At 50.1% G+C, this 27649-nt stretch overlaps 1 protein-coding gene across 1 annotated transcript in view; it reads right to left on the bottom strand.

Annotated features, from left to right (window-relative positions):
- The window catches only part of CDH2 (cadherin 2), a 198508-nt gene that overhangs the window by 149803 nt on the left and 21056 nt on the right, over positions 1 to 27649 (bottom strand). Inside the window, exon 2 of the mRNA XM_081096965.1 lies at positions 23932 to 24040. Within this exon, the coding sequence (XP_080953091.1) occupies positions 23932 to 24040 (109 nt within the window). The remainder of the gene's footprint in view (positions 1 to 23931; positions 24041 to 27649) is intronic.

Genomic DNA, 27649 nt, shown 5'->3' with positions numbered 1-27649 from the left:
TCTGCCCTTCAGGCACACCGACTCCACGGTGCCCGGCGACGGACCCTACGACCCAGTACTCATCCTCACTGCTTCCAAAGTCACAGAACCTGAGCTGGGCCCAGTGCAGCGCAGAGTGGAGTTCATTTCCTGCCTTCCTTCAGGTCGCAGTGCCTCGTAACAGACCTCCGGCCAAGGGGATGCCATGGCTGCTGGTATGTGCAACCTCCAGGTCATGCCTTTAAAAAGCAGCGTGCCTGCCCAGGGTGGCTCAGTTGGTTGGAGATCATCTCCTACACCAACGGTGGTGGGTTCCACTCCTGGTCAGGGCACAGAGCCAAGTTGTGGGTGTGCTCCCCAGTTGGGGTGCCTGCAGAAGGCAACAGATCAATCTTTCTTTCTCACATTGGTGTTTCTCTCTCCCTTCCTCTCAAAACAAAAACAAAAACAAAACACCAATTGAAAACATGAAAAATTTAAAAAGGTGCATTCTTTGCCTTTTAGCTGCTTAGACTGTGGACTTGACTATTAGCGATCTTGGACTTCAAATAAAGACAACCTTCTAGGGCGGCAAAAAAATAGCCAAGAAGCAGCCAAATCCTCTGAGGGGCTCCATGGAGCAAGGCGCCCCGCCTCCCCTGACGGCCGCCTTCTGAAGGGTTCCCTCCCAGAGGAACAAACTTCCCTCTGAAGTTTTATTTCCCGCCACAGCATTTGCGTATTGCCTAGTTCATAGACCAAGGGAACAAAACACGGCGTTTGAATTATCCCTACGTACTTCGGGTAAACGATTTCACACTCTCACAGGCACAACTAGAACAACAGACACAGACACGCAGACACCTGCAGCGTGCGTGTGCGCGGTCCCCGTCATTTGTATATGACACACCATGGGGATACGCCCACCGTCTTTCTTAACCTCCTTCTCCCTCCTGCATGTGTCTGCACTGGACGCTTGAAAGTATGACTAGTTGAGGACTTGAGCAAAGGAATGCCAGAATATTCAATAACAGAAAACAAACAGATTGTGATGCCTAAGTTGTACAGATCACTTTGTTTTCTCCCAAGTTCTGCTGTTACAGGGTTATAGATAATAAAACAAATATATGGCTATTTATAACCAAAATTGATATTTCACCCAACAGTACATGGCTAGACAGTCTGTGTGTATGTCGAAAACAAATATGACCATAATAAAGAAGACAGATGAGCAGTAATATAAGAGATAGATATAAAAGGCATGATTTATGCCCGGCTCAGACAGAAAACCTATGGCACTTCATCGACCCCATCCATCCTGCCCTAAATTGTAAACCTAAGCACGAAAGGACAGTCGTGAAGAAACACAGAGACACAACATGCCGGACATCCTAGACAGCGATCTCTCGGATGACCAAGAAGTCGTCATTTTTATTGCCTTTGATAACCACTTCCCGACTAGAAAATTCAATTGTTTGGCAAGGGGTTCAGTCCTTCTCAAGAGAAATCCCCTTGGGCCACAGGCGTTAACTGTGACTCGAGGAACCCGCCGGCACCCAGGCACTCGGAGCCCTTCAGCTCCGAGGCTCCTTATGAACCAGGGCCAAACAGAGGCACCAGGAAACCACGGAGAAACACGCATGTTGTTCCGAGCACTTTCCCAGAAGTATCCAGCCCTGAGGACGCGTTTTACCCAATAACCAGCTTTCCATCAACTAAAACCACCACAAGCAATCCTTAGCCTTTGGTTCCTAAGGGGTGAGAGGTCAACAGGAAACACCTAAATAAACTAAACTGCCCAGCACATCATTATGGGTGACATGTGAAAACATGGGAATGTTTTCTTAAAGAAACACATGTTTATCCTAACCGCTCGCTCTATTTGAACTGCTCTCCAGGGCCTCCGAGGCCGCCCACTCCTGAATGCAGCCTTGTCATTAGGCCTCGCTGCTCTTGGCCTCCACACAGAGTGTTAGCTCCCTGGTCATGCCTCACTCTGGACATTCTCTTTGTCCTTAGCGAACGTTAGGTCGAATCCCGCTCGCACCTCCTTCAGCTGCCCATCCGGGTCCCACAATTCAGTCCTCAGCATGTTTTATCTTCTCTCCATCCTGGCTCCAAAACACCCACTCTAAATGCATTAGCGCCCCAAACCTTTTCCCAGATCTAGGCCCACGCCTCAGCTGGGGATGTCCTCCCCTTACCCTTCGTTCTCTCTCCGACGTTCGGCACCCTTTCTCCTCTTTCATTCACCCAGCAGGACCCTACTGAGCATTACCTGTGTGTGGGACTAGAGTTACCAAGAAAAGCAAGGTCGCCGTCGCGCCGCCAAATAAGGCCACACTCATTAGTGTCCGAGCCATAAAGCTTTCACGGGGGGCAGGGGGGCATCTGTCCTTGGGCCGGGCACAAGGCCAGGGCGCTTGACCTGGGCTTTGTAAATAAATCACAAGCAGAGAACGTGGCTGGGGAGAGTGGGAAGGGGGAGTGGAGGGTCAGAGTGACATGAGCACAGGGGTACAGCTGGGGTACCTCTGTACCCACTTCCTGGGCAAAGCAAGAACTACAGGTTCAGAGGAGGAGGAGGTTGTCCCTCTCACGCTTGAAATTTGGTCTTGCTGCTTATCCCGGTCAGCGGGGCCAGCAACCTTCTAGTTGCTTACACTCACGTCTCGAAAGTCCGGGGCTCCCTTCCATCCTGGGAGCCCCATGCCCAACAAATGCCCAGCAGGGAGTCCCAGGTGGGCCCAGCTACTTCGTGCTCAGGTTTTTTTAAGTATATTTTTATTGATTTCAGAGAGGAAGGGAGAGGGGGAGAGAGTAACATCAAATGATGAGAGAATGATTGACCGGCTGCCTCCTGCACACCCCACACAGGGGATTGAGCCCACAAACTGGGCCTGTGCCCTGACTGGGAATCCAACCAGGACCTCCTGGTTTTGTAGGTCGATGCTCAACCACTGAGCCACACCAGCTGGCTCCATGCTCATAGTGTAGCACGGGGCTCAAGTGCCATGTCTCCCCGAAGCCTTGTCCAGCCTCCCCCACAGACAGGAAAGCACCCCTTCGAGGACCCCTCACGCCTCCACTGTCCGCACGGAGCTCCCCAGTCCATCTGAGGAAACGCCGGCAGGAAACAAACTCGTCCTCTTTGCACCTGCACCACCAGGTGCTCCAAGGGCTGCCTCCCCCTGCGCAGGGCTTTCCTTCCCTCCTCATCTTCCTGGGACTCGGACCCCCGAGAGGACGTGAACCTCTCATGGTGCTCTCTTAGCAAAGTCAACATAAATTCCGCTGGCTAAGCGGTGCAGTTCCTTCTTTAATTAACGGGCTCCATAGAAGGAAGGGCGCCTAGGCCATCCGCAAAATCCCGTCCGAGCCCCAAATTCTAGTCATCCACCTTATACACTATGGTTACCTACAAACTGCTAGTATTAAGATTTCTAATGCAACACTGAGGAATAAACTGCTTTAAATCAACGCCGTAGCAAGCATTCCTCCACACTCCGCAAGGCACCTCTTTTGGTCTCACCTGAGAGTAGAAGCACTGACAGAACTTAGTAAAACATAAACTAGAGCAGTGGTCAGCAAACTCATTAGTCAACAGAGCCAAATACCAACAGTACAACGACTGAAATTTCTTCTGAGAGCCCAATTTTTTAAACTGAAACTATATAGGTAGGTACATTGTTATTAACTTAATTAGGGTACTCCTAAGGCTTAGGAAGAGCCACACTCAAGGGGCCAAAGAGCCGCATGTGGCTCGCGAGCCGCAGTTTGCCGACCACAGAACAAGAAAATGGAAACTCTCCAACGGGCCTCAATTAACTGTCTTATATTAAAAATAAGTAATTTCTAATAAGTAGGTCCACCTTTATTGAGATAAGACTTTTCCAGCAAAAACAATCATAGGACAAGGCTAGGTCACCATGCAAGTTTGCAATCCGTAGGCCTCAGGCTGCCCACCAGGATGCGTGTGTTAGAAGACGGATACGCGGAACACTCGAAAACATGACTCCTAACACATCAATGTCTTTAAAGTTAAGATGAGAGCCAACCCTGATCGCAGCGTAACAGCCTGGGAGGAACGCACACAGCTCCGGGCCTGGTGGGGTCCCGCTGCAGAGCGGTGACTATGGCACTGCCAGCTGCCAGCTGCCTCCCGAGGCCGAGCCCATCCACCGCCTCTTCCCAGGCTAACCCGCGGCACGTTTTCATCATGAGATGAAGGATTCTGTTAAAACCATGAAACAGCAACTGTCCTGTGGGGTGAGGTCAGACGCTCACTCGCTGACGCAGCGTGTTGCCAGCACCCGTTTTCCCTTCTTGGCTCCCGAGCACCTTTCTCCTTCCTCTCCCCGCATCACAGGGACCTGCCTGGGGAAGGGCTTGTGCGGAGCTTGTGTGGATGCGGCTCCCGGGCACTGCTCTATCCTCGATGAGAAGGAAAAAACCCTCCAACATAATTTTGATTGAGCTTCCAAATCGCAAAACAGACACCCTCCCGGCCCGGCCTTGATGCGTGGAGGGAACTGGAACGCGGACTTCATTACACGGTATTGATCCGCTAAAGAAAGGTTCTGGGTGTATTGATCGGCGCGGGCGAGCCCCTCACGGTGCGCCCGACGTGAAGGCCGGTGCAGGGGAAGGACGAACAGAAAGCACTTCTGCTCTGGCGGCCACAGAGCAGCGCCTCCCGTGAGGTCCTGGATGAATGTGATGGACAAGAGGCAGCATCCGGGCAGAGAGCGGCCGGGAGATCAAACTGCGTTCTGCAAAGGACGCAACAGCAAGCCCAAGGCAAAATGATTTCTGCAAGAGGAATACTTCCTTTGCATATTTCTAAGCAGAAAGGCAATTTCATTTCCTTCAGAGCTGTTCCCCGGAAACCCCCGAATGCGTCTGGAGTAATTTTTTTAACCCCAAAGATGCCGCAGCCTCCCCCTCCCACCCCTTCCCTGGAAACATCCCTGTGCAGCGATGCATGCTGGGAGGGGCACAGCCAAGGTTAATTTTCAGGTTCATTTAAACATCTGCTCGTGTTCATTTGGAAGGACATGATTTTCTTTCGTCAAACTCAATTTTCATTCAAAATAAGCCCGGCTGTGCTGTGCGCTGATCTGATTACCACACAACAGCGCTGCCCACGGGCGCCGCAGGCTCGTTCTCAGGGCGACACCCACACCCCTCCATCCCGGCTTACAGAACACAAGCCCGTCACCCAAGGCTGCGCGTGTTCACGTGTGCACGCGGGAGAGTCCTCGGCTTTAACACGGACAAGAGGGAACACAGGCTGCTTTTCTAAACAGCAGCCCAGGGCCTATTTCCAAAAAGCCTTTCCACCTTCTCTCCCACAGAGAAAGGGGTAGGTGCTCTGCCCGTGGCTCCCCACCATTCCTCCGGCAACAGCATTACTCAGCACTCCAGGGAGAGGACGGCGGTGACTCAGCATTGAACCACTGCCTTCCTCTCCCCAGCATTTCAAGTCCACTCACAGTGATTAAAACGGGACTCACTGAAAGCTAGACAGTAATGGACTGTCGTCGGGGGGGTAGGGGGCGAAATCCAGCCCGGATGCTGAGCTCAAGCTTGAATGCAATCCAAATCCTGCCTTGGCCCCTGCAGGGTGGTGGGTGCAAGGCCTCGGGCACCTTCCATGTCTTTCCGTGTTCAGTGGGCGGGTCATGAAGTTTTAAGATAATTATTTGAAAGCAGTAGTACATACAAATATGACTATATAATAAGACCTTTAAAAAATCAAAATGAGGCCAGGACCGGTTTGGCTCAGTGGATAGAGCGTCGGCCTGCGGACTGAGGGGTCCCAGGTTCGATTCCGGTCAGGGGCATGTGCCTGGGTTGCGGGCACATCCCCAGTGGGGGGTGTGCAGGAGGCGGCTGATCGGTGTTTCTCTCTCGTCGATGTTTCTAACTCTCTATCGCTCTCCCTTCCTTTCTGTAAAAAATCAATAAAATATATTTAAAAAAAAAAATCAAAATGAGTAATTTCTTTAAAATATAGTACAGTCTATAATCCAATCTTAGAAAGGTGGCATATAGCCTGTAAATATATATATATATATATATATATATATAGAGAGAGAGAGAGAGAGAGAGAGAGAGAGAGAGAATTTTCTATTTACTAGCTGAGAGCTTGTGCAAACTCCCAAACTTCAACTTTTCTGAATGTGTTTACTCAATTCCTTTAAAATACAGGGTGCCCCACAGAAAAAAATATATATACACACTTTAACAGCTGTCAGCTCAATTTTGAAAACTAAATGTATTTTAATAAACACTGCCTTTATGATTATTCAAGTGTGTGTATACATTTTTGGGACACCCTATATATATAAAATCTATCCCTACTGACTATTATGATAACGGAGCAAACACTTCTATAGCCCCTAACCTAGTATCTAGAACTCAAGCAAATTTGGTACACTCCCATAAACACAAAATACAGTCACAGGTTCCTAATCTCTCATCTATAAATAATGTACCTTGGGGGAAAAATCTTAACAGTGAATAAATATCTTAATTTTCTGATCTGTTAAATAAAGAGAATGAGTGAATGATATCCATCATTGATTTTTTTTTTCTTTTTTAGGGAAGGAAGGGGGGTGGGAAAGGCACAGGTGTGCTCAAGAGAGCCGCCTGATTTTATTTTTAATTTTTTAATGTATCTATTGATTTCAAAGAGGAAGGGAGAGGGAGAGAGAGAAAACATCAATGATGAGAGAGAATCATGTATAGGCTGCCTCCTGCACACCCCTCACTGGGGATGGAGCCTGCAGCCCAGGCATGTGCCCTGACCAGGAATCGAACCATGACCTCCTGGTTCATAGGTCGATGCTCAACCACTGAGCCACACTGGCTAGACTTCATCGTTGCCTTTAAACATTGAATGTGCTGTGCTTGACAAAAGATGTAAAAAAGGCACAGGCCATCCTGGCAGAACTGGCAGGCTAGTAAGGAAAACAACTTCCTAGAAGGGAGAGGAAGGAACCAGCAGGTTCCGGAGAGACACAGCAGCAGAGACAACGGTATGGCACCGTGATGCAGTGGTGCGGCCAGCGCCCATCAGCAGCAGCTCCGCAGGACCAGCCCCGCCAGGGCGACGGGCCGAGACCGGCAGAGGCACCCCAGAACCAGCTCCGAGACCCTGAGGCTGGGCCAGGCCGCCAGGCCCCCTCCTTCCGGCACCTGCCGGCCCACGCAGGCCCACGCCGAGGGCTGAGACGGAAGAGACAGTGTCTGCCTGGGGTAAAGATTTCCAGCAGCAGCACACAGGGAGTTTGGAGAGAAACTGTGTTATAAAGAAGAAAAAGAGTCAGTATTGCTTTACTTATTAAATCTTCTGTAAAAAAAAGAAAAAAAGAATGACTGTCAAGTTACCCAACCCACCAGCCTGATGTGGGAGAAATAACACTAAAATCCGTAGGGCTTCTCCCAGCTCCTGGGGGAGCAGTTATGGATTCCGCTGATGGATCCAACTTCCGAGTGGCTTGGGAATTTATAAGCTTCCCCTAATAACAGTAACTTTAAATTCCGGTAGCCATAGTGACAGGTTATTCTAGTTCTATCAGAAATTTGGGAAGCAGCCATCAGTGCCAGGCCCCGAGGCACAGAGAAAAGCCTTTCTTCATAGTGAGCAGCGGTCAAACCAATTCACCCATTCAAAATACAGGTGAGATTTCATTTAGCATTACTAAAATAACAGCCATTCCACGTTTTACTAAGGAGAATAATCTATTCACAGAGCACCAAGGCTGATTACAACCCAGCAATTTAAGCCATGCCAAAAAAACAAACAAACACAAAAACCTGATAACACACACACACACACACACCATACACAATTAAGTCAGAAAAAAAGTGGGGTTTATTACAGTTAAGCATTGCCCTCATGTTACCCCGTGGTCGGCAAACTGCGGCTCGCGAGCCACATGCGGCTCTTCCTAAGCCTTAGGAGTGCCCTAATTAAGTTAATAACAATGGACCTACCTACATAGTTTTAAGGTTAAAAAATTTGGCTCTCAAAAGAAATTTCAATCGTTGTACTGTTGATATTTGGCTCTGTGGACTAATGAGTTTGCCGACCACTGCAAGCTATTCCAGTGCAAGTACAATTAGAAAATTCTTTCGTAAAAGAATGAAAATGGGTGACATTTCCTCTTTCATTCTATATACACGTATGAACCCTGCTAATTGCCAGGTTCACACACTGCCAAGCCCCTGCGCTCAGGCACCTAAGTGCACAGGCGATGCGGCCAAGGATGATGGGGGTCAAAGATCGGGCAGCGTTAAACATTACCTATTAGCATCCAAGCCTAGAACACTCAGGGACACAGAATGAGGCATCGAACGAAGGATAAAGAAGTGACCCAAGACAAGCTGGCTGCCATCCTGAGGTACCTCCAAGGTTCCCAGGACACATGACTAGGAAACCTAGGGAAGTCTGGTCAGGGTGCCACTAACAACTAAACTGAGTTGATGGCAACCCATTATCACACTCCTGGTGGGGGGCCTGGAGGTTCGGGGGAGGGGGATGGGAGAGGTCAGTGGGGGAAGAAGGGGACATATGTAATACGTCCCACAATAAAGATTATTTAAAAAATAAAAATATATAAAACTGATGTTCACAAAAATATTCTATCACAAATAATGGGTTGGTCTTTATAACAAAGGTAAAATTAAAGCGAATGAATAAGCCACCCCAGGATGTGTAATGAGGTTCTGAAAACCTTTTCCAAGTGCCATTAAACCTCCTAACCTTATCACGTCGGTAACTTCACAGACTGTGCGTCAAGAACTCTGTGCGGACCATATTGTAAGTGTGTACCCAAAATGTCAGATGCGGGTGGGTTTAGGCCTCACGTATTTCACCTCCCTCCAAAGAAGTCTGACTGCGAAGCTCTGATGGCCAAGGTCTCCCTTCAACGGATCCCCGACTGAAGCAGCGAAGGGAGTCTGGCTGGAGCAGGAACCCCGTTACCAAGCGCCCGACTCCCGCAGGATGCAGAGCATGATGCACTGAAGGGGCTTTGCCGGCGGTTCCGGCAGATTCACCAGCGGCACCAACCAGAGCCTGTGGAGGCGGCTGTTGGGCGTCTACCTGAACTAAACGTGCGCCCCTTTCCAATGCGACCAACGACGGGCAGGTCACACCCACAATCTCCAACCACACGGAGCCTTTATATGTTAGTTTCAGATGCACCCGAATTCAGTCGGAGCAATTAGGCGTCATACAGCCTGTGACCTCTGTCCCTTGGGATTGCCATTATGTGACTTGGTTAACAGCGTCTCCATTGGAAATTAAAATAAGCCTTTCAAAACATCATTGAGTCCAAAGCTAACATATTTCCAATACTATGTTATTTTTCTCTGGAAAAAATTTACTTTCATTAGTTTAATATTTTTAAATCACAGCTATAAAAAACTGTAAATTCATATAAAACATAACTACCCGCACATAAAAATCTATCTACAACTATAGCAAACATGCTTGAATTGTGGCGATTCTCAATAGATGTTTGAAAGAAATCAAGCCTTGATGTCTTTGGTTGACCTAAACCAAAGAAAATATCAAGACTTTATTTTTAATGAAAGTTCAGCTTATAATTTGCAAAAGAGATGAATCTCTGTTGGACGCTAGTCCTGTCCACAACTTAAAAAAACACCAATTAACGTACAAAAAGTGGATGATGACTCGCCGAAACTGGTTTGGCTCAGTGGATGGAGCGTCAGCCTGCAGACTGAAGGGTCCCGGGTTCGATTCCGGTCAAGGGCATGTACCTGGGTTGCGGGCACATCCCCAGTGGGAGATGTGCAGGAGGCAGCTGATCGATGTTTCTCTCTCATCGATGTTTCTAGCTTTCTATCGCTCTCCCTTCCTCTCTGTGAAAAATCAATAAAATATATTTAAAAAAAAAAAAGTGGATGACGACTCTACATGTCAGTAATCACAACTGATACCCCTTCCTCATTACCCATTTTCAGAACGTGGAGAGCTGCATGAGAGAAGCGTTCCTAGGTCAAAGCAGAACGTCTGAAATAACGAAGCGCTGAGCAGTGTCACTGCCCTGCTGCTCCCTGGGCAGAAAAATGAACTTCTCTCCTCCTTCGGAAAACAGATGTGCAATCACAGCGCTCGGACCTGTGGGAGGACTGCGAGGCCTGCAGGTGCCAATTCACGAAAAAAACCAACCCCTTCGTCTCTAACGCAGAGTGCTCCCTGGAGAACCATCAGCAGCACGTGATCCTCTCGGAACGGCATTCACACTACAGTGACCGTGGGCGTGAGCGTGGGCAGGCCCGGGCCGGCCACCGGAGCCCGTTTCTGCTGGAGACCAGACAGAATGCTTCGGAGATGCGGGCGGAGGGCTCCCTCCACCCCCGGAAACAGTGCCCCACTTTCCCAGTGCAGGTGCCAGCAGCTTACTCGTGTGACACGGGGTGGACAACGGAGTACCCCACGGCCAAGGGCAAGCGCGTGGTCTGGTGAGGTATGTGTGTGATGTGCACACGGGCTCCAGGCCCATGACGTGAAAGGTGTTTCTGACCAGGTTTCCAGTCCTAACAACGTGGAAACGGCTGCTCTCAGGGGCACGGAGGGACCCTCATCCCAACGGGACATCTGCACAGCAACCTCCGCGCCCACCGGGAGGCTGAGGCAGATGTCACTGCCACGGCCGTGAGAAAGCGGCCTCTTCTGGGCGCCGGGGGAGAGGATCTGTCCCTCCCGACGCCGGAAACCGACCACGATGCTCCCTCCTCCAGGCACAGGGAGCTGCCCTGCTGCCAGGACTTCCCCAAGTGGGGTCGACCTTGAGAGCACCCAGTGATGGCGAACCTACGACACACGTGTCAGAGGTGACATGCGAACTCATTTTTTTGGTTGATTTTTCTTTGTTAAATGGCATTTAAATAAATAAAATAAATATCAAAAATATAAATCTTTGTTTTACTATGGTTGCAAAGATCAAAAAATTTCTATATGTGACACGGCACCAGAGTTAAGTTAGGGTTTTTCAAAATGCTAACACGCCGAGCTCAAAAGGTTCACCATCACTGGAGAGCACCAATCCCTTCTAGAACGACCTTGAGAGCACCAACGCCTCCTGGAATGACCTTGAGAGCACCAACCCCTCCTGGAACTCGGTCTAGAATCCTGAGCGAATTCCATTTCCGTGGGAGGCGAGCCTCCTGTGACCCACATTTGATGAGCTCCCTTCAAGAGTGAATTAAAAATGCAGAATCAGACGCGTCTATGAGCGCACACACTCATCCATTTAATGCGATCTCTTTCTTGTTTAAAACAGCTCCTCAGACCATTTTCTCAGCTAACCAGATCTATAACCAAAACTTAGTTTCGAAAATCTAAGAAAGCCAATGTCATTTCCCATCAGTGAGGACCACATAATGTGTTGACAGAATGCCCTACACCAAAACGCCCAAAGTAGATATCCTGAGTTCTACAGTATTTGAAAGTGGTCATTTCCTTTTAAGATTCTTTTGCCGTATTCACGAATCTAGAGTTATGAAATATATCATATTTTTTTAAAAAATACTAACATTTGTTTTCTGCTAGGAATTGCTCTAGACCAGTGGTTCTCAACCTTCCTAACGCGGCGACCCTTTAATACAGTTCCTCATGTTGTGGTGACCCCCAACCATAAAATTATTTTTGTGGCTACTTCATCACTGTAATGTTGCTAGTTATGAATTGTCATGTAAATATGATATGCAGGATGTATTTTCATTGTTACAAATTGAACATAATTAAAGCATAGTGATTAATCACAAAAACAATATGTAATTATAGATGTGTTTTCCGATGGTCTTAGGCGACCCTTGTGAAAGGGTCGTTCTACCCAAAGGGGTCGCGACCCACAGGTTGAGAACCGCTGCTCTATACAGTACCGGTAGCTCAGCAAAATTCCTATGTTGCGGCCTATTCCCTCAGATGAGGGTTTTGGAGGGAAGGGTGTTAGGAGGTTTGTGGTTCTGAGAATGAAGACCCAGTGATGGAATTAGAATCTTTAAAAAAGAAAAAGAAGAAGCCCTGTGAGTCCCCTTGCCCCTCCCGCCCTGTGAGGACACAGTGGGCAGACAACTGCCACCGAATCGGTCGGGGTCTGGATCTTGGACTTCCCAGCCTCCAGGACCAGGACCGTGAGAAATAAACTCCTGTTGCTGACAAGTAATCCACTCTGTGAGTTTCTGCTGTGGCAGCCAAAACGGGCTAAGACAGAAGAACTACCGAAAGAAGCTTCCCGGATAGTCAATCTTCTGTCCATTTGTGTCTTTCTAAATAACTTCTGCTTCACTACTCAGCAAGGGAAGAGGCCACAGAAGTAAAGATCAGCACAGCAAAGCCCCATACGTGCACACTGTGGGTTCCGCACGGCACCCCTCACCGCACATCCAGGCGCCTTACAGGATTTGACCAGAATCCTCACGCAGCCTGTCGATCACTGCCGTGCGATTTCCCGCTAAGATCTGACCTGGAAAAGGCCCTTAATGTTTCTTCCTCTCCTCTCTATCTCACAATATAGCCTCCAAGAAGATCAAAATAGTTTGGTATACATTTGGAAAAAATGGTCCATCTAAAAAATAGGAAAAAAAAAAAAAGAGGATAAACTAGAGAAGAAATTGTTCCCAAAGCAGTTTTTTTGTTAGTTTGTTTTTTTTGTTTTCTTTTCTTTTGTGGCCTGCAAGAGACCCAACAGCTTAAATTTTCCTTTTACCCAAATACTTTCTACCAATTTCACAAGCTAGCATCCCATTTCCATGTTCTCAATTACTACTTCACTTTTTAAAAAATGTCCTTACTATTCCCTGCAAAAGATGACACAGTACTCTATTTCCCAGGAAATCTCCAAACTTTTGTTCATATTCATTCACTAACCTATCAACTAGGGTTAAGGCCAGGATCTGCCAGGCACTGTGCTGGGCACGGGGGTACGAGGTGCACAGATCGCAGTCCCCACCTCGGAGAGCCGAGGGCCACCTTGGGGCCACAGCAGGAAAGACCCCTGACCAAAGCAACACCCTTCATCTCTGCCTGAAGCTTCCCCTCTCTGGCCATAACCACATAAAGGCGATTCTTACTCACCAAAGGTATAAGCCTGAGCTCCCCTCCTCACCGAGCCTTCAGTGAGCTCACCAGCAGGCAGGATGCAAGCCATGCCCGTCGGGAACGCTCCCCGTCCACTGCCCACTGCCCTCCACAGCTGACTGCGCTCATCAGCCAACAGGCCTGGGAGCCCAGGGGTGGGAAAGCTGTCGATTCTGTTAATTCAGCCATTTAGGAATCGCGCGGAGGGTCAGGTTTCTGCCTAAAGTGGATGCCCAACAAGAACTCCTGAGCAGCCGTGCTTCTTTACTGCCATCGAGGGAGAGAAACGCATGGGGGGGTGGGGGGCGGGGAAGGGCAGGAGGTAAAGGGCCTGGGGACAGAGTGGGTAAAAGACGTAACAGGTTTGCGAGGGACTCTCTCCCCCTACCTTTGACCCCCCTGGTCCAGAGGGTTCCACCACAGTCACAGGAATAGGAGTGTGATACTTTAGGCCAGTGGTCGGCAAACTCATTAGTCCACAGAGCCAAATACCAACAGTACGACGATTGAAATTTCTTTTGGGAGCCAAATTTTTTAAACTTAAACTACATAGGTAGGTACATTGTTATTAACTTAATTAGGGTGCTCCTAAGGCTTAGGAAGAGCCACGCTCAAGGGGCCAAAGAGCCGCATGTGGCTTGCGAGCCGCAGTTTGCCAACCACTGCTTGAAGGACCAGAGGCAGCCTACCTCCTAAAGCGAGGGCTGCGAACAGTAAAGAAGGTACCCAAACACCAATTGAGGGACGGACCTCAGGGGAGGCCGCCATGATGATGTCCCCACGCAACTGATGTACACAAAACATTACTCACCTGCTGTTTACAGCCTCTACATCCGCCTCATCCATGCTGCCCTCTCCGGAAGCCGTAACTGCCTAATTCTCCTTCCCCGCTGGCGATAACCCCCACCTCATCAGCCAACTGGGTCCCTCACTCTGGCACTCCAGGATCTTGGGGCGTATCCACCAACAAAACCTTCCCCCCGTGTCAATCTGGTCTCACACGCACACACACGCACGCACACGCGCGCGCGCGCACACACGCACACGCCTCTCTCTCTGTCTCTCCTCCTTCTCTATCCAAACTGCCATTCTCCACCGTGTCTTCTCCAATGACTGGGTCCAGGCCTCGCCTGCAGGTGCACCCCATGGAGACCTCGCTGGGGGTTCGGACGAGGGCAGGAGGGGAAAGCCCTGCAGACCTGGGTTCCACTCCTCATGCCACCACTGGCTACGGGTCTGCGTGGAGAAAGCACTTGAAAACTCTACCTGAGTTTCTTTTTGGTAACACAGGAGGAGCACTTTTGCTGAGCCATTTCAAGCGTTAAAGATAAATTCTACTTAGAACCTGGCGCATGCGAGTCACTGATAAATTTAAGTCTATTCTCATTACGGATCCATGAGATCTCGTTGGTGCGCAGTGCCCGTGGCACCCTGGTGCTCTTGTGCGAGCTCTTCCCTGACGTCGGGAATGCTGGGGAACAGGAGCACCCGTGGCTGTCCCTGAGCCCGACTAGCTGGTGGCCGCCGTCGCTGGCAACTCCGAGCGGCTGCTCCCTGAGGGCCACATCTGCCGGCTGCCATCCTCTCCAGGGGTTCATTTCTGTCTCTGGAGTCGCAAACCTGCATGGCTTACGGGGCGCTGGGCAGATGGGGGTGGTGCAAACAACCTGCTCCCCAAGACGACAGCGAGGAGAACAGAATTAAGAGTTTCCGAGATCCTATCCTGGCTCAAGAAGGTGGAACAACAGGACCAAGGAACAGGAGAATTCTGGGAGTACTCACTAGCACCCCAAGGTAAACGTGTACCTTGACTGGCAACGTGGACTTTAAAAGCCCAGGGAAGCAAGCGAGTCCTAGCATGAGGGCAAGAGAGGGCGGGTGGGCGGGTCAGGCGGCGGAAGGTGCAGGGATTCTCCATCAGAAGGGCCTTTCTGAGGCGCCGACCTCAGGGCTGGAGAAAGGACTCCGTACAATGGACAGAACTCAGAAGACAGCGTCCACTCCACGTCCAGCCACTTGCTGACCTTCCGATTCGCTCGGAGTCACCCGCCTCTGGGAACTCAGTTTCATGATGTGATAAGAGCAAGGCCCACTCCCCGACCTGACCCAGACTTCGGGCGGCTAGAATAAAAACGTAATGCATTTGTAAATAACCGCCCTGCGCGCCCAAGGCAAGACATTCCTCACTCCTTTCCAAGCAGCACTGCTGAAATGCCCACACTGTGAGCCCCAGCCCTAGCAAGAGCCAGCAAAACCCAGGAGGATTCTGTTCTTAATTGCCTGGTGTATTTCAATGGCTGCCTGAAAAATAACACATTAGAATAATTGTTTGAGATGGGTTAAACCAGTACACCTCCGAGAAGGAGGACTGATCCGGGCGGAGGATGCGCGCTGCCTACTCATCCGTTAATCAGCAGTGGAGTGGCGATACCACACTGTGGCTTTATCAGTCTGAGCAGACAATGTGCGACTGCCTCAGAAGGGACCGTTTCCCCACAACGTGAAGGCAACGAGATGCTTGAATAAGTGTCCTCTGCATCCACAGAATAGACAACAAGCCCACAAAAGACACCAGGGCAGATCGGTGAGCGAACTGAAGGAACCAGGACACGTGCGCACCGTGGGAGAAGGAGCGGGGCTTCATTTCACCGGGGAATTCGGAGAACAAACATGCAGCTCCTCCGAGACGTTCCTCTGCTGGGCCATGAGGGTGGCCCATTCGCTGTGGCCTCAAAACCACACAGCAACTCTACAAAGAAATAGTTACGATTTAAACGATTCCACTCACAACGACCCCGCTCCCCACTACCACGCTCATCTCAGAGCCGGTGGGCACGCTCACCGACGTCCAGGATACAACACGAGAGGAGGAATGCTAGCGGCCAAGGCAATCCCGTTAGAAAGGCATAAAAGATGTGGTCTTCACAGTAACAGTGCCATGGAGCACCCATCAGAGGACCCTGGTCCACATCGAACAGGGAGAAACGGCCGATGAGAACGTCGGGGACTTTCCCCCTAAAAGCGAGCAAGTCCCACCAGAGCGAGCGCTACCAGACCCAACAAGGGACAATTGTAGCAGAAACTTCAGACTCCAGCAGAGACACGGCTCCCGACACGGCAAACGACACGGCAAACGACACGGCAAACGAAGCCGCAGCGCTCAGCTCGCCCACGCCACCAAGCAGTCCTCTCTGCCTGCCTTCTGTCGGCCTAGGAGGCAACCACCCATCGACATAAAGTTCTCAAGATGAAAAGGAGACACTGAAACAGCTAGAGATGCGCTTTAAGAAGACATGTGCCTTCCTGAAAACAGATCATTTTTACTTCCTGTGAAATAAAATCCACTTTTCAGCAGTATTCTGGAACCATTCACCGGGATCGACATCCCCCGACTTCCACCTTCACGCATCTGCAATAGCTCCCTCCTCCATCGGACAGCTGTGGCAAACTTGCAGACGTTACCATACACGCCTCTGCTCAAAGGAGGGTCTGAAGTAAGTGCTGGCACTGACCCCTGGGACTGCGATGTGTCCGGGTGCCAGTGAGGTCTCCTGATTCTATTGAAACTGTGGCTTCGGGAACAGGGCTGGGTGAGATCAACAAACGGGTCCTGACGTGAGTGCAAAAATCAATTAAACACGTGCAAGCCGGTTAGCAGTGCATCTGAAAACCAGCCAGGGGGCTCAGTCACCCACAGTCCTACACGGGCCCCCGGGGAGGCGCAGGACACCTGCCACCCGCCCTGGGCTGCACGGGACGGCCGTGCCGCACGGCTCTGCAGCCGGTAAGGGCACAGGCCCCACAGGGCACAGGCCCCACAGGGCAGCGCCGCACGGCTCAGGTGGGAGGGGGCCGCGGAGTCCTCGCTTTGAAAGGCGGGAAACCGGGATGCCCAGACACCACTACAGAAGCTGTCTGATGTGTGGCCTGCGGCAGAAAAGGTTCAAGGAGCTGGACTGTGTTCGGGTTTTGAAGGCTCCGTAATGTCAGTTCCCACCCCGAGCATCCTGTCCGCCTTGTTGACCACCATAGCTCCATTCCTCGAAGACACCTGGCGCGTGACCAATGCTCAGAGAGACGAGTAGAATGAGCCTGGCCCGCGTGGCTCAGTGGTTGAGCATCAACCTAGGAACCAGGAGATCAGAGTTCGATTCCTGGTCAGGCCACAGGCCCGGGCTGCGGGCTCCATCCCCAGTGTGGGGTGTGCAGGAGGCAGCTGATCAATGATTCTCTCATCATTGATGTTTCTCTCTCTCTCCCTCTCCCTTCCTCTCTGAAATCAATAAATGTATATTTTAAAAAGCACTAGAAGAATGAGAAATGATACAATAAATGACCCCAGAACATAAAAGAATATAGTTGCTCTGTGTGGTGCCAAATGATGAGATGGGCACCCTGGGCAGGAATTTCAGGAGCATACGCTCCCGTTAACCCTGTGAAGCAGCACTTGCAACAGCCAGAGCCTCCGAGGAGGCCGGCTCTGCAAGGAGTGATCTCCTCCCGGGGGAGGCACTGGCAGGGGCTGGAGAGCCATCTGTCCAGGAGGCTCCAGCAAGGAAGACACTGCTGACATCACCAGAGCCCCCCCAGGGGTTCATTTCTGTCCTGGCTGCCATTCCTGCCAAACCAACCTTCTGCTGACATGAAGTCATCGGGCGGAGAGGAAGGATTCCCAACCCTCAGAGGAGTGACTCAGCAACGTGTGAAGAGCGGTTCCCACACGCAGGGCCACAGAGCAGCTGTGCAGCTTGTCATGCAAGCCGGCCTCCGAGTCCCACGTGAGCTCGTTTCTCCAGGCGACGCCACGCCACTGTCCCAGCCATGACCGGTCTCTCCGGCCATCGCCTCTCCTTTACTGTTTGTACACCTGGTACTGCCCGCTCTGCAGCCAAAACCACTCCACTGGACCCCACACCCATGTTCCAGTGTCTCCTTGACATCTGACACTCATCTCCGCAGATCCGAACCACGATTCTGATATTCCCCATCACAGTCACTGTCACCTTCCCGGTGGCCAGACCGAGTACCACAGAGCCATCCTGACGCCTCTTTGCCATACCATCTACCCAACCCATCGCATCTCGTCGCTCAAGTTTCAAGACATAAATAAAGTTGGACTTCTACCTCATGCCACATGGATTCTTAGATATGACACCAAAAGAAAAAGCAGTAAGAGAAAAAAATAGATAAACTGGATTGCATCAACTTTTGTGCATACACAGACATCAAGAAGTGAAAAGACAGCTTAGAGCAGTGGTTCTCAACCTTCTGGCCCTTTAAATACAGTTCCTCATGTTGTGACCCAACCATAAAATTATTTTCGTGGCTACTTCATAACTGTAATGTTGCTACTGTTATGAATCGTAATGTAAATATCTGCTATGCAGGATGGTCTTAGGCGACCCCCGTGAAAGGGTCGTTCGACCGCCAAAGGGGTCGCGACCCACAGGTTGAGAACCGCTGACTTAGAGAATGGAAAATATATCTGACAAAGGTCTAAGTACAGGGGTCCTCAAACTTTTTAAACAAGGGGCCAGATCACTGTCCCTCAGATCGTTGGAGGGTTCGGACTATAGTTTAAAAAAAAAACTATGAACAAATTCCTATGCACACTGCACATACCTTATTTTGAAGTAAAAAAACAAAATGGGAAAAAATACAATATTTGTATTTGCATGTGACCCGCGGGCCGTAGTTTGAGGACCCCTGGTCTAGTATCTAGTATAAATACATAAAGAACTCTTACAACTCAAAAACAAAGACAATCCAATTTTAAAAGGGGCAAAAGGCTGAACAGACACTTCCTCAAAGAAGATGTGCAAATGAGACACATGATGGGAGGCTCAATGTCATTCATCATAATTCATTAGGAAAACGCCAATCAAAACCACTTCACACCCATTGGATGTCTGCAATCAAAACAAATGAACGATAACAAGTTTCCGTGAGGATGTGGAGAAACTGGAACCCTTGTACATTGCTAACTGGAATATACAATGGTTCAAATGCGCTGGCAGTTCTCCAGAAAGTTACACACAGAATTACTCTACGGCCGGTCAATTCTGCTCCCAGGCACGTACCCAAAGGAACTGAAAACAGGGACTCCAAAAAGTACATGTAGACACACATTCATAGCAGCACTATTCACAACAGCCAAACGGTGAAGACATCCCAAATGTCCATCAGCTAATGAATGGGCAATCAAATAGTTTACAGACTGTGAACTATATACATACAACCAGGAGGTCACGTTCGATTCCCGGTCAGGGCACAGGCCCAGGTTAAGGGCTTGATCCCGTGTGGGGCGTGCAGGAGGCAGCCGACCCATGTTCTCTGTCATCACTGATGTTTCTCTCTCCCTCTCCCTTCCTCTCTGACATCAATGAAAATATAGTTTAAAAAATATTTCTGGACTGTCAGCGAAGATACCACACGACAGCTCCCTCCAAGCATGTAAATGCCCAGGACACTCCATCAGTCGGCAAACGAATCTAAATCAAATTCCATCTGATTGGAAATAATCACCATGTGCTGCCCAGCGCTGGAGCCCGACGTTCCTGAGAATACTCGTAATTGCACGTTGCTATTTACGTGCCCGAGTCGGCGGCGTGCGCTGGGAGCCATCTGAGCGCAGGCCCCAGGCAGAGCCCGGGAACATCACTCCCCACGTGCGTCCACGCTGCCCGCCCCTCCTCCCCGCCTCCCCGTGGGGCAGGCGCTCCAGTGTCAGGTGCCCCGCCGGCCACAGGATGGAAATGGATGATTGCAGGTATTTTATTTTCAACTAAAGTGCCGCCACAAGAGATTTTTCCAGCTCAGTGGACTGTGAGTTAAACCATCAAGGGCTAAATATGCTTTTGCACAGCCCTACATGACTCTGCTTGTAAACAGGCACAAAATACTAATGGCGACAATAACGGAAAGTTATTTTCATGATGGGGGTGCGCCTGGTAGCCACCAACTCTCCAATGTGTCCGGTAACACACCGTCAGGGTGCTGAGTGGGGAATGAGGAAGACCAGCTCTGAGATGAACTTGTCCTAAGACCCCCGTTAGGCGAGCATCCATCAGCCCCCACTCTGCCCTGCGTTCTACCATCATGGGTTTTCATCATCACCATCATCAGAAAAAATTAGGACACCTGGGTTCTAACTCCAGCTCTGCAGCCAACGGTCTAATGAGCTGAAAAACCTGAAATCTCTCTGAGCTACAACGGGCTTACGGGAAAACGAGGGGGTTGGCAGGAAGTGCTTACAAATGATCCTACCTTATAAAGGCAAACACAGAAAAATACCGCGGGATAAGAAGAGAATGCTTTTCACCTGAGGGGAACCAGGAAAATGAAAAACCTTATAAAGTGAGATGGAAATGAGGATTAGAAAAGAACTAACAGATTTCAGCCCTGTAAAGACGAGGCCTACAAAAATGCAAAGGAAAATGCTGCCATACTCCACATGCCTGTTGGCCCAGTAACTCTACTTTTGAACACAAGCCCCCAGAGAAAATATCCCTCAAGAAAAATCAAAGTCCGCCACCAAAAAGGCTGCACGGCAGCGTGACATGCAAGAGAGACAGGCGCACTGCACGCAGCCTGTCAGGACACACCTGTCAGGACACACGCACAGGCGCCACGGGGCGAGGCCCGCTGTGCTGACAACACGGAACAAAGCCTCCCCCCCCCCCCCTCCGGCCCATGTTAAATGCCGAGCGGCTTTCCGAGGCGTGGAAATCGCCAACAGGATCGAACGGGAAATGTAAAGGCTCATCGCCAGATGCACTTGCCCTCCTCAGGATTTTACCAAAAAACATACTGATGCAAACCTGCAGGCACCTGGTTTATGGGTCCCTCCTTTCTACAATAGTCATTCCAGCGGCATAACATAAAAGGGGGGGGGTGGGGAGAAGGGGGCGCTTTCCAAGCTAGAGTCCAGCCCTCACACCTCTTCTACGCACCTGTTCTAACACAACGAATGCCCCTCATGTCTCCATCATCTCATGCGGAATGGTTTTCAGGCCCCTTCACGGAGATGGTTACCGAACCGTCTGTAAGACAGGCCGCATCCGTGGCACCTACAGACCAAAATGTTACACTTCCGTGCAAGGCCTCGCGTGCCGGGGGTGTGCCCTGTGAAAGCACGTCATACGTATCGCTGAACCACTCTCCTCCACGCCCCGACCGTCATCAATGGGAAACTAAAGGGAACGTCAACAGTTATAGGTGATAACTTCAACGTAACTCTTGACTCTCAAGTCAACCTTAATAGGGTAGGACTTGCCATGAGGCAAATGCCTTAGGGACTGTTGCGTATTTCTTAGGGACAATGACCTCTCTCCGCAAACACTGCAAGTCCCCAAACCATGGCTAAGTGCTCCCTCTGGCTGGCCCAGCAGAAGACCCCTGGCAGCTTTAGGGTGTGAGGTAAATGGAGTGCTGCCGGCCACAGAATTCATGCACACAGTCACGGCATGGCATTTGGGTCCAGTGGATAGATGCACCTTCGGATGACCATCCCACTAAAAAACAACCCTAAGACACAAAAGGCAAAAATCTAGAATTCTTCTAAGTAACGATTCTCAAAAAAAAAAAAAAAAAACTTAGCCTGTGACGAAACTCTTGTAAAAAGGAATGTCATGTATCACAAAAGTCTGTTTTCTTCCTCCCAAAAAGAATTTTTTTTTCTATGAATCAACATTTTGAAGTTTCTGTTTTAAGCTCTAAGATGCTGGTATCCTTTAACATATTCCATGAATGAAACAGAGAGAAAATTAATAATGTGTCATGAGAGGAACAGTTTTTTTAAACAAGCTAAAAAATAAAAATAGTAAGAACTGGGTCCCAGGATTTAAAGAAATTCTCCCAGAGACGACCACGCGCACTTCTCTTGGTGACGGCTACAGCAGAGCGTCAAACGCAATTCCAATCTCCCGCATTCGGAACTCAGGGAACCGTCCAAGGGTACAGATTACACTAAACAGGCACTGGCAAGCGGCTATACCCACTCCTACTGTCACCAGCATTATCGGAGAATTAGAAAACAGGCTTTCGTTTTTGCACCTGTTTAACATGCCAATGCATTTCATCTTAAATCAATGGTTTCTACTGACAGACCATATGTTTATTTGCAACCAGTAAATTCAAGCTCTGAGGAAAGAGATTAGGAGGAATTATTCATTTAAAAATGAATCTAAAAAACAAATTGCCAAAATGCAACATATTCCACGTCAGTGACATTTTTTTATCCATCTCAATGATTCTATAAAATCGAATCAATTATTTTTTTTCAGCATTCAAATAACATTTAAGGTTCGCATGGGTCCTCGGATGCCACGTAATAATTTTAGGGATTTAAAGGAAATGACGTATGGGCAGAAAAACTCCAAGACTCACATTAAGCTCAACCAAATCTACACACTTTGATTAGAATTAAACCTCTATCTTGTTAACCATTACCCATCAGATGAGATAGCAACTCAAAATTGAAACAGGATGATCTAATATTTACTCATTAAAATACCATGTAATGAGGCAGGGATGAGATGTCTTTTTTAAAAAAAAATCGACTTCAGAAAGATCACATAGGTGTGAGCAAATCACAATTATAGAATACAAATGAAAATAAAGTGACAAGCTGCAGCAAAGAATGTGAGTAGCTAAAAGCCATTTACATTTCCAAGTTCTCTGTCTAGGGCAGCGGTTTTCAACCTTGGCTGCACATTAGAGTCACCTGGGAATCTTTTTAAAATCCTGATTTCTGGGCCTCATCCTCCGGAAATTCTGTTTCTTTGTGATGGGGAGGGGCCACAACATGAGTAACAAAGAAACAGAATTTCCGGAGGATGAGGCCCAGAAATCAGGATTTTAAAAAGATTCCCAGGTGACTCTAATGTGCAGCCAAGGTTGAGAACCACTGGTCTATTCTTAAGTCCTGTCCCACTAAGGTTCTTCAGGGCTGCAGACACTTCCATCAGGGCTGGGTGGTGGAGTCCCGTGTAAATTAATTAGTTGAGGTTGCACGGATCTTTCTAAAAGCAGCTCTCCAAAACACCCTCAGAGATAGGCACGATAGTCTGGGAATTAGAATCTAAATACAACTTACTAATCAATTCTTCTTGCTTCCACATTTCAATGACATTCTGTGCAATGATAAATCAGTCCATGAAAATTCAACTAACCAATCTTTTATTTGATTTCAATTAGAGGTAAAAGTGGGGGGGAGGGGAACGAGTTTCAATTTTGCCTTTGACGCTCACGTTTTCTCTCAGGTTTTATCCACACTGGCACGAGCTTTCATACGATAACTATACACGAACTCGATCCGTATTTAAGCAGGAGAGGAGTCTATATTTGACATTCACATATGCAACAACCAAATTAGCTACCGCGTAATGTCTATAAACAATGTCATAACGAAAGTACGCGTTTCATGCTCCTGCCGCAGACTTTACCTGCTAAAGCTGTTCGTTATGCTAAATATTACAGTCTGACATGTTTTTCCAAAGAGAATATCACAGTAATTTCTGTAATATAAAACAGTAAGTGGATTGTTGCTGTAAATAACTTTTTAAACCATTTAGAATCAGACAGTTGGTTAAGTATTCTCCTTCAAAATAAGTAAAGAATGTGCAGAAACAGTAAAGATTACTCGTGTCATGGCTTCCACCGTGACTTAAAAATGGAAAGGAAGTTTTCAAGGGATCGAGAGCCTGCCAACGCCGCATGAGGGACCCGCACTCGAGGTCCCTGCACGCTCACGGGGCGACCGAGCGGTTCCCCCTTGCTAGCAGGAGAGCCGATGCGCGCCTTTTGGGGTCAAGGGCACAGGCACTGTACGGACAAGGAGGGGGAGACTGTACCATTGAGAAGAGGCTGTCCTTCGTGCACGTCCTGGGACAAGACCGCGCTGTACACGTCCTCGGGAAAGCCCGTCTTGCACGTGGCGGCCTCCCCGGCCCCTGCGGATGCCTGCAACACAGAAAAGAGCGTGTCCAGCGCTGCGCCTCCTCCCAGCGATCGCGCACCAACACCCCCTGGGCCCCAGTGGCGACCCCTGGGATGTGGAGGAACAGGGTGAGCTTTTTGACAGCCGGCGTGGAAGAAACAAACCCCACTCCTCTCGCCCAGTAACATGTAAGTAAACCCATCCCCGCTTCTCCTCCCCATGACCTGCTCCTGTGGCTGAAGAACCAGCAGGGGCCTGTGGGGTGGGGTGGGGGGGCGCCCAGCAGCGTGCGGGTCCCACTCCAGCATCGCTACCTTCACTTTTCAAGAAAAGGGCACACATCCCACCCAGTGTGCCGCGCCAGCACAGCCAGGTTCGGTGGGCCTGCGAGGGGCGGTGAAGGATGGAGAAAAGACAGACAGAGAAGAAAGCTGGCGCTGGGTGGGACGCTCCTCTCTGATGGGGAGCTGGCGGCAGCACCGCGGCCTGCAAGCTGCGTCTTTATTTTATAGCTGATTCCACGAGGCACAGTAAGGGCGTGGTTACAATGGTCTGGTGAGTTTCGAATCCACTCAATTACATGCACCTGATCCAGCTTTGTTTACCTGCTGCACCTCCCATAGGCCATATACTCAGCCACGTGGGACCACAGGTTCGGACCATAAGGTCAAGCTCACAACCATAGCCTTTGGCCATCACTGTGCTGGGACTTGCACGTGGGACTTGCACGTGGGACTTGCACGTGGCTTTGCCACGAGAGGATCGTGCCCTCTGACTAGCCTGAGGCTTGAATCTGTCCAAACGCTGTAGCCGCTCCCCACATCCAAGCACACGGCTTCTATATCCTCATCTCACGCTCTGGGGACGTCTGTGTCACTATTTACTCCGATAATTAAAAAACAAAACGGCAATATGTACATTCACTGCAGGATAGAGTGTATTTTACACAAAGTAAAAGCAACCTATCTAAATTGTGTGCGTGCGTGTGTTTCAAGGGTAGGGATACAGCCGGCGTGGCTCAGTGGTTGAGCGTTGACCTATGAATCAGGAGGTCAGGGTTCAGCTCCAGGTCAGGGCACATGCACAGGTTGCGGGCTTCAACACTGATTGCGTGCAGGAGGCAGCCGATCGATGACTCTCATCACTGATGCGTCTCTCTCTCCCCCCTCCCTTCCTCTTGGAAATAAAGTATTTTTTAAAGATAAGCATATATATATATAAATTAACACAAGTACGTTTCATTTCTAGACTTCAATCTGGAACGTGAGCCCTGGCCACCTCCCTCTGTCACCTGCACAGGCAACTCCCTGGGGCTGAAAACTCCACCTCGCCCGCGCCCTCCACCCAGCCTCCCGCAGTCCGGCTGCTCCCTCCAGCCCCGCACATCCTCACAGGAGGCTGGTCCTCAGACAAGGCCCAGCATCTGCATGAGTTACGGAAGTCCCCCCACTGAGGAGGACACAACACAGGGGGGGGGGGGCGTGCAGGCAGGCTGAGGAGGGATGGCAGGGGCAGGGGGGATCAGGCGCATGGGCACTGCTGAGAGTGGGAGGCCAGGAAGGAGACAGGGTGCGCAGTGATGTATCGGTGACTCTGGGGAGTGTCTGGCACTACTGGCTGCTGAAGCTGCGAGAGGGGAGCTACTGGCTGCTAGTGGCTAGAGCTCAGGATGGCTCCCAACCATCCCCCAATGCCTAGGACGCCCCACCCCCACCCCCTCCCCAGTGAATTGCCCACCTCAAATGTCAGTAGCTCAAGGGAGACACCCAAGAAAAAGGGGTGTCCTCCCGCCCTTTGACCCCTCCAGCAGTGGGAAGCTCACCTTCTCTTCAAACAGCTCCCCACACTCTTATCAGAACACCCTCCCTTCCAGAAAGCACAGCCCCACCGCGTGGCTCCCCCCAGCATCAACTCCCCACTCTCTGGGCGGAGAGGACACCCTGGAAGTTAGATTGTGAGAGAGAACCCGCCCCTCTAAAAGCTCCCCCAGCACGAGGATGAGACCGAGTCACGTGCGTCCTCTTAGCGTCTGAGGTCAGCAGTGTGTTCTGGAAAAGGGCCAGACAGTGACTATGTGAGGCTTTGCAGGCCATCAGCTTTCTGCTGAAACCGTGCGACTGCTGATGTCGTCAGAAAGTCACAGACAATCGGAACTCCTGGCACAGGGCACTGCTCATTCTAATAAAACTTTACAGACACTGAGCTCGGAATCTCACTTCATTCCGAGTGTCAGAGCACATTTTCTTCTTCTTTTGATTCTTTTTAAAAGCATGTGAGCATTTAAAACGGTGGAAAATACGCTTGGCCAGACAAAAGCAGGCATCGGGACCGTGGCTTTCAGACCCTGAGGAGTGAGTGTGTTCGGTTTTACAGAACAGGAAGCGATCCACCTTTTACAAATGAGCGAAGAGGCTCTCACTTCGAGGTGAATCCCCAAGCCTTCCCGTCGGGGAGGAGGGGGAGGCAAGATCCCAACCGTAGAGTCTTCCCAAGGACAACCAATAATCACACTTCTTTCAAGGAACATTGACCAAGTTGTCCATTTGCCACCAGAAACAGAACAAGCCACCACCCTGCCCTTAAGAAGTTCAAGGCTTAACGTGGGAACAAAATAAAGAGCTGAGTGACTGCAATAGCCAGTGTAGACTGGGAAGTAAAGATATGCAGAGGGTATGGGGTCTGGGAGTAGCTGGCAGTGGGGGAGTAGCCGGCAGTGGGGGAGTAGCCGGCAGTGGGGGAGTAGCCAGCATGGGAGTGGTGGGAAGCCATCCAGGCAGCCGCTGCCTGAGCTGGAACGAGGCAACGAGAGACAGGGAGAGACAGTGTCCCGCCTGGGGAATGACAATGAGCACAGTGTCCCTGGAGACCAAGGAGCCAGGCAGAAAGTCAAAAGTTGAGGCTGGAGAGTTAGATGGGGTGAGGTCCTAGATGGGGGGCCTGGGGTTGTCCTTTTGGCTTGGGGGAGCCAGGCACAGATTTTAAGCAGAAGCGGGTGGTGTTTCATAGAGAATTCTCTGAGGCTTCGTGGGAAATGTGGGGGGAGGGGGAGGAGGTTGACGGGGGACAAGTGACAGCTGGGAGGCAAGTCAGGGCACAGACTCGAGGCAGGCAGGGGCTGCTGCAATGAAAAGGGGGCGGACCGTATCAGCACGCAGACAGTTAAGGACACGGCTCCCCGAGGAAGGAGGCTGGGGGTGGGGGAAGGAATGGGGCCTCCCCACGTTTCAGCTCAGTGACCCTGGACGTGGGCGGCACAGACTAAGAAAGATAATCCAAAAGGAGGGCAGTCAGGAACTAAGTGCACAGGCAGCAGCAAGACGGACCGCAGACCTGGCTGGAGCGCGCGCAGGCTCCTCCATAAGGACGACCAGTTTGCGGGGAGCAGGAAGAAGCGGGAAGGGCGGCCATTGCGCGAGGCGTGCAGCGCGGACGAAGCCCTGCTGATTCACATTGGGTCGTGGTCAACCCCGATCGCTACACCAGGCAACAGCTAGGCCACGGCTTCCAGGCTCTTTGCTGCTGCTGTAGGGCTCCAGGGAAGGACAATTCACATTTAACCCTACAAGACTGGCTCTCAATAAATGAATAATTCCATCTGGATGTAGTCATTCCTCCTGACTTCCTGTATCAAG

The sequence above is a fragment of the Myotis nattereri genome, assembly GCF_964212035.1.
Source record: "Myotis nattereri genome assembly, chromosome: 8".
Lineage (NCBI taxonomy): Eukaryota > Metazoa > Chordata > Mammalia > Chiroptera > Vespertilionidae > Myotis > Myotis nattereri.
The sequence above is the reverse complement of the archived record's forward strand: the minus strand, read 5'-3'. Positions and strand labels throughout refer to the sequence as shown.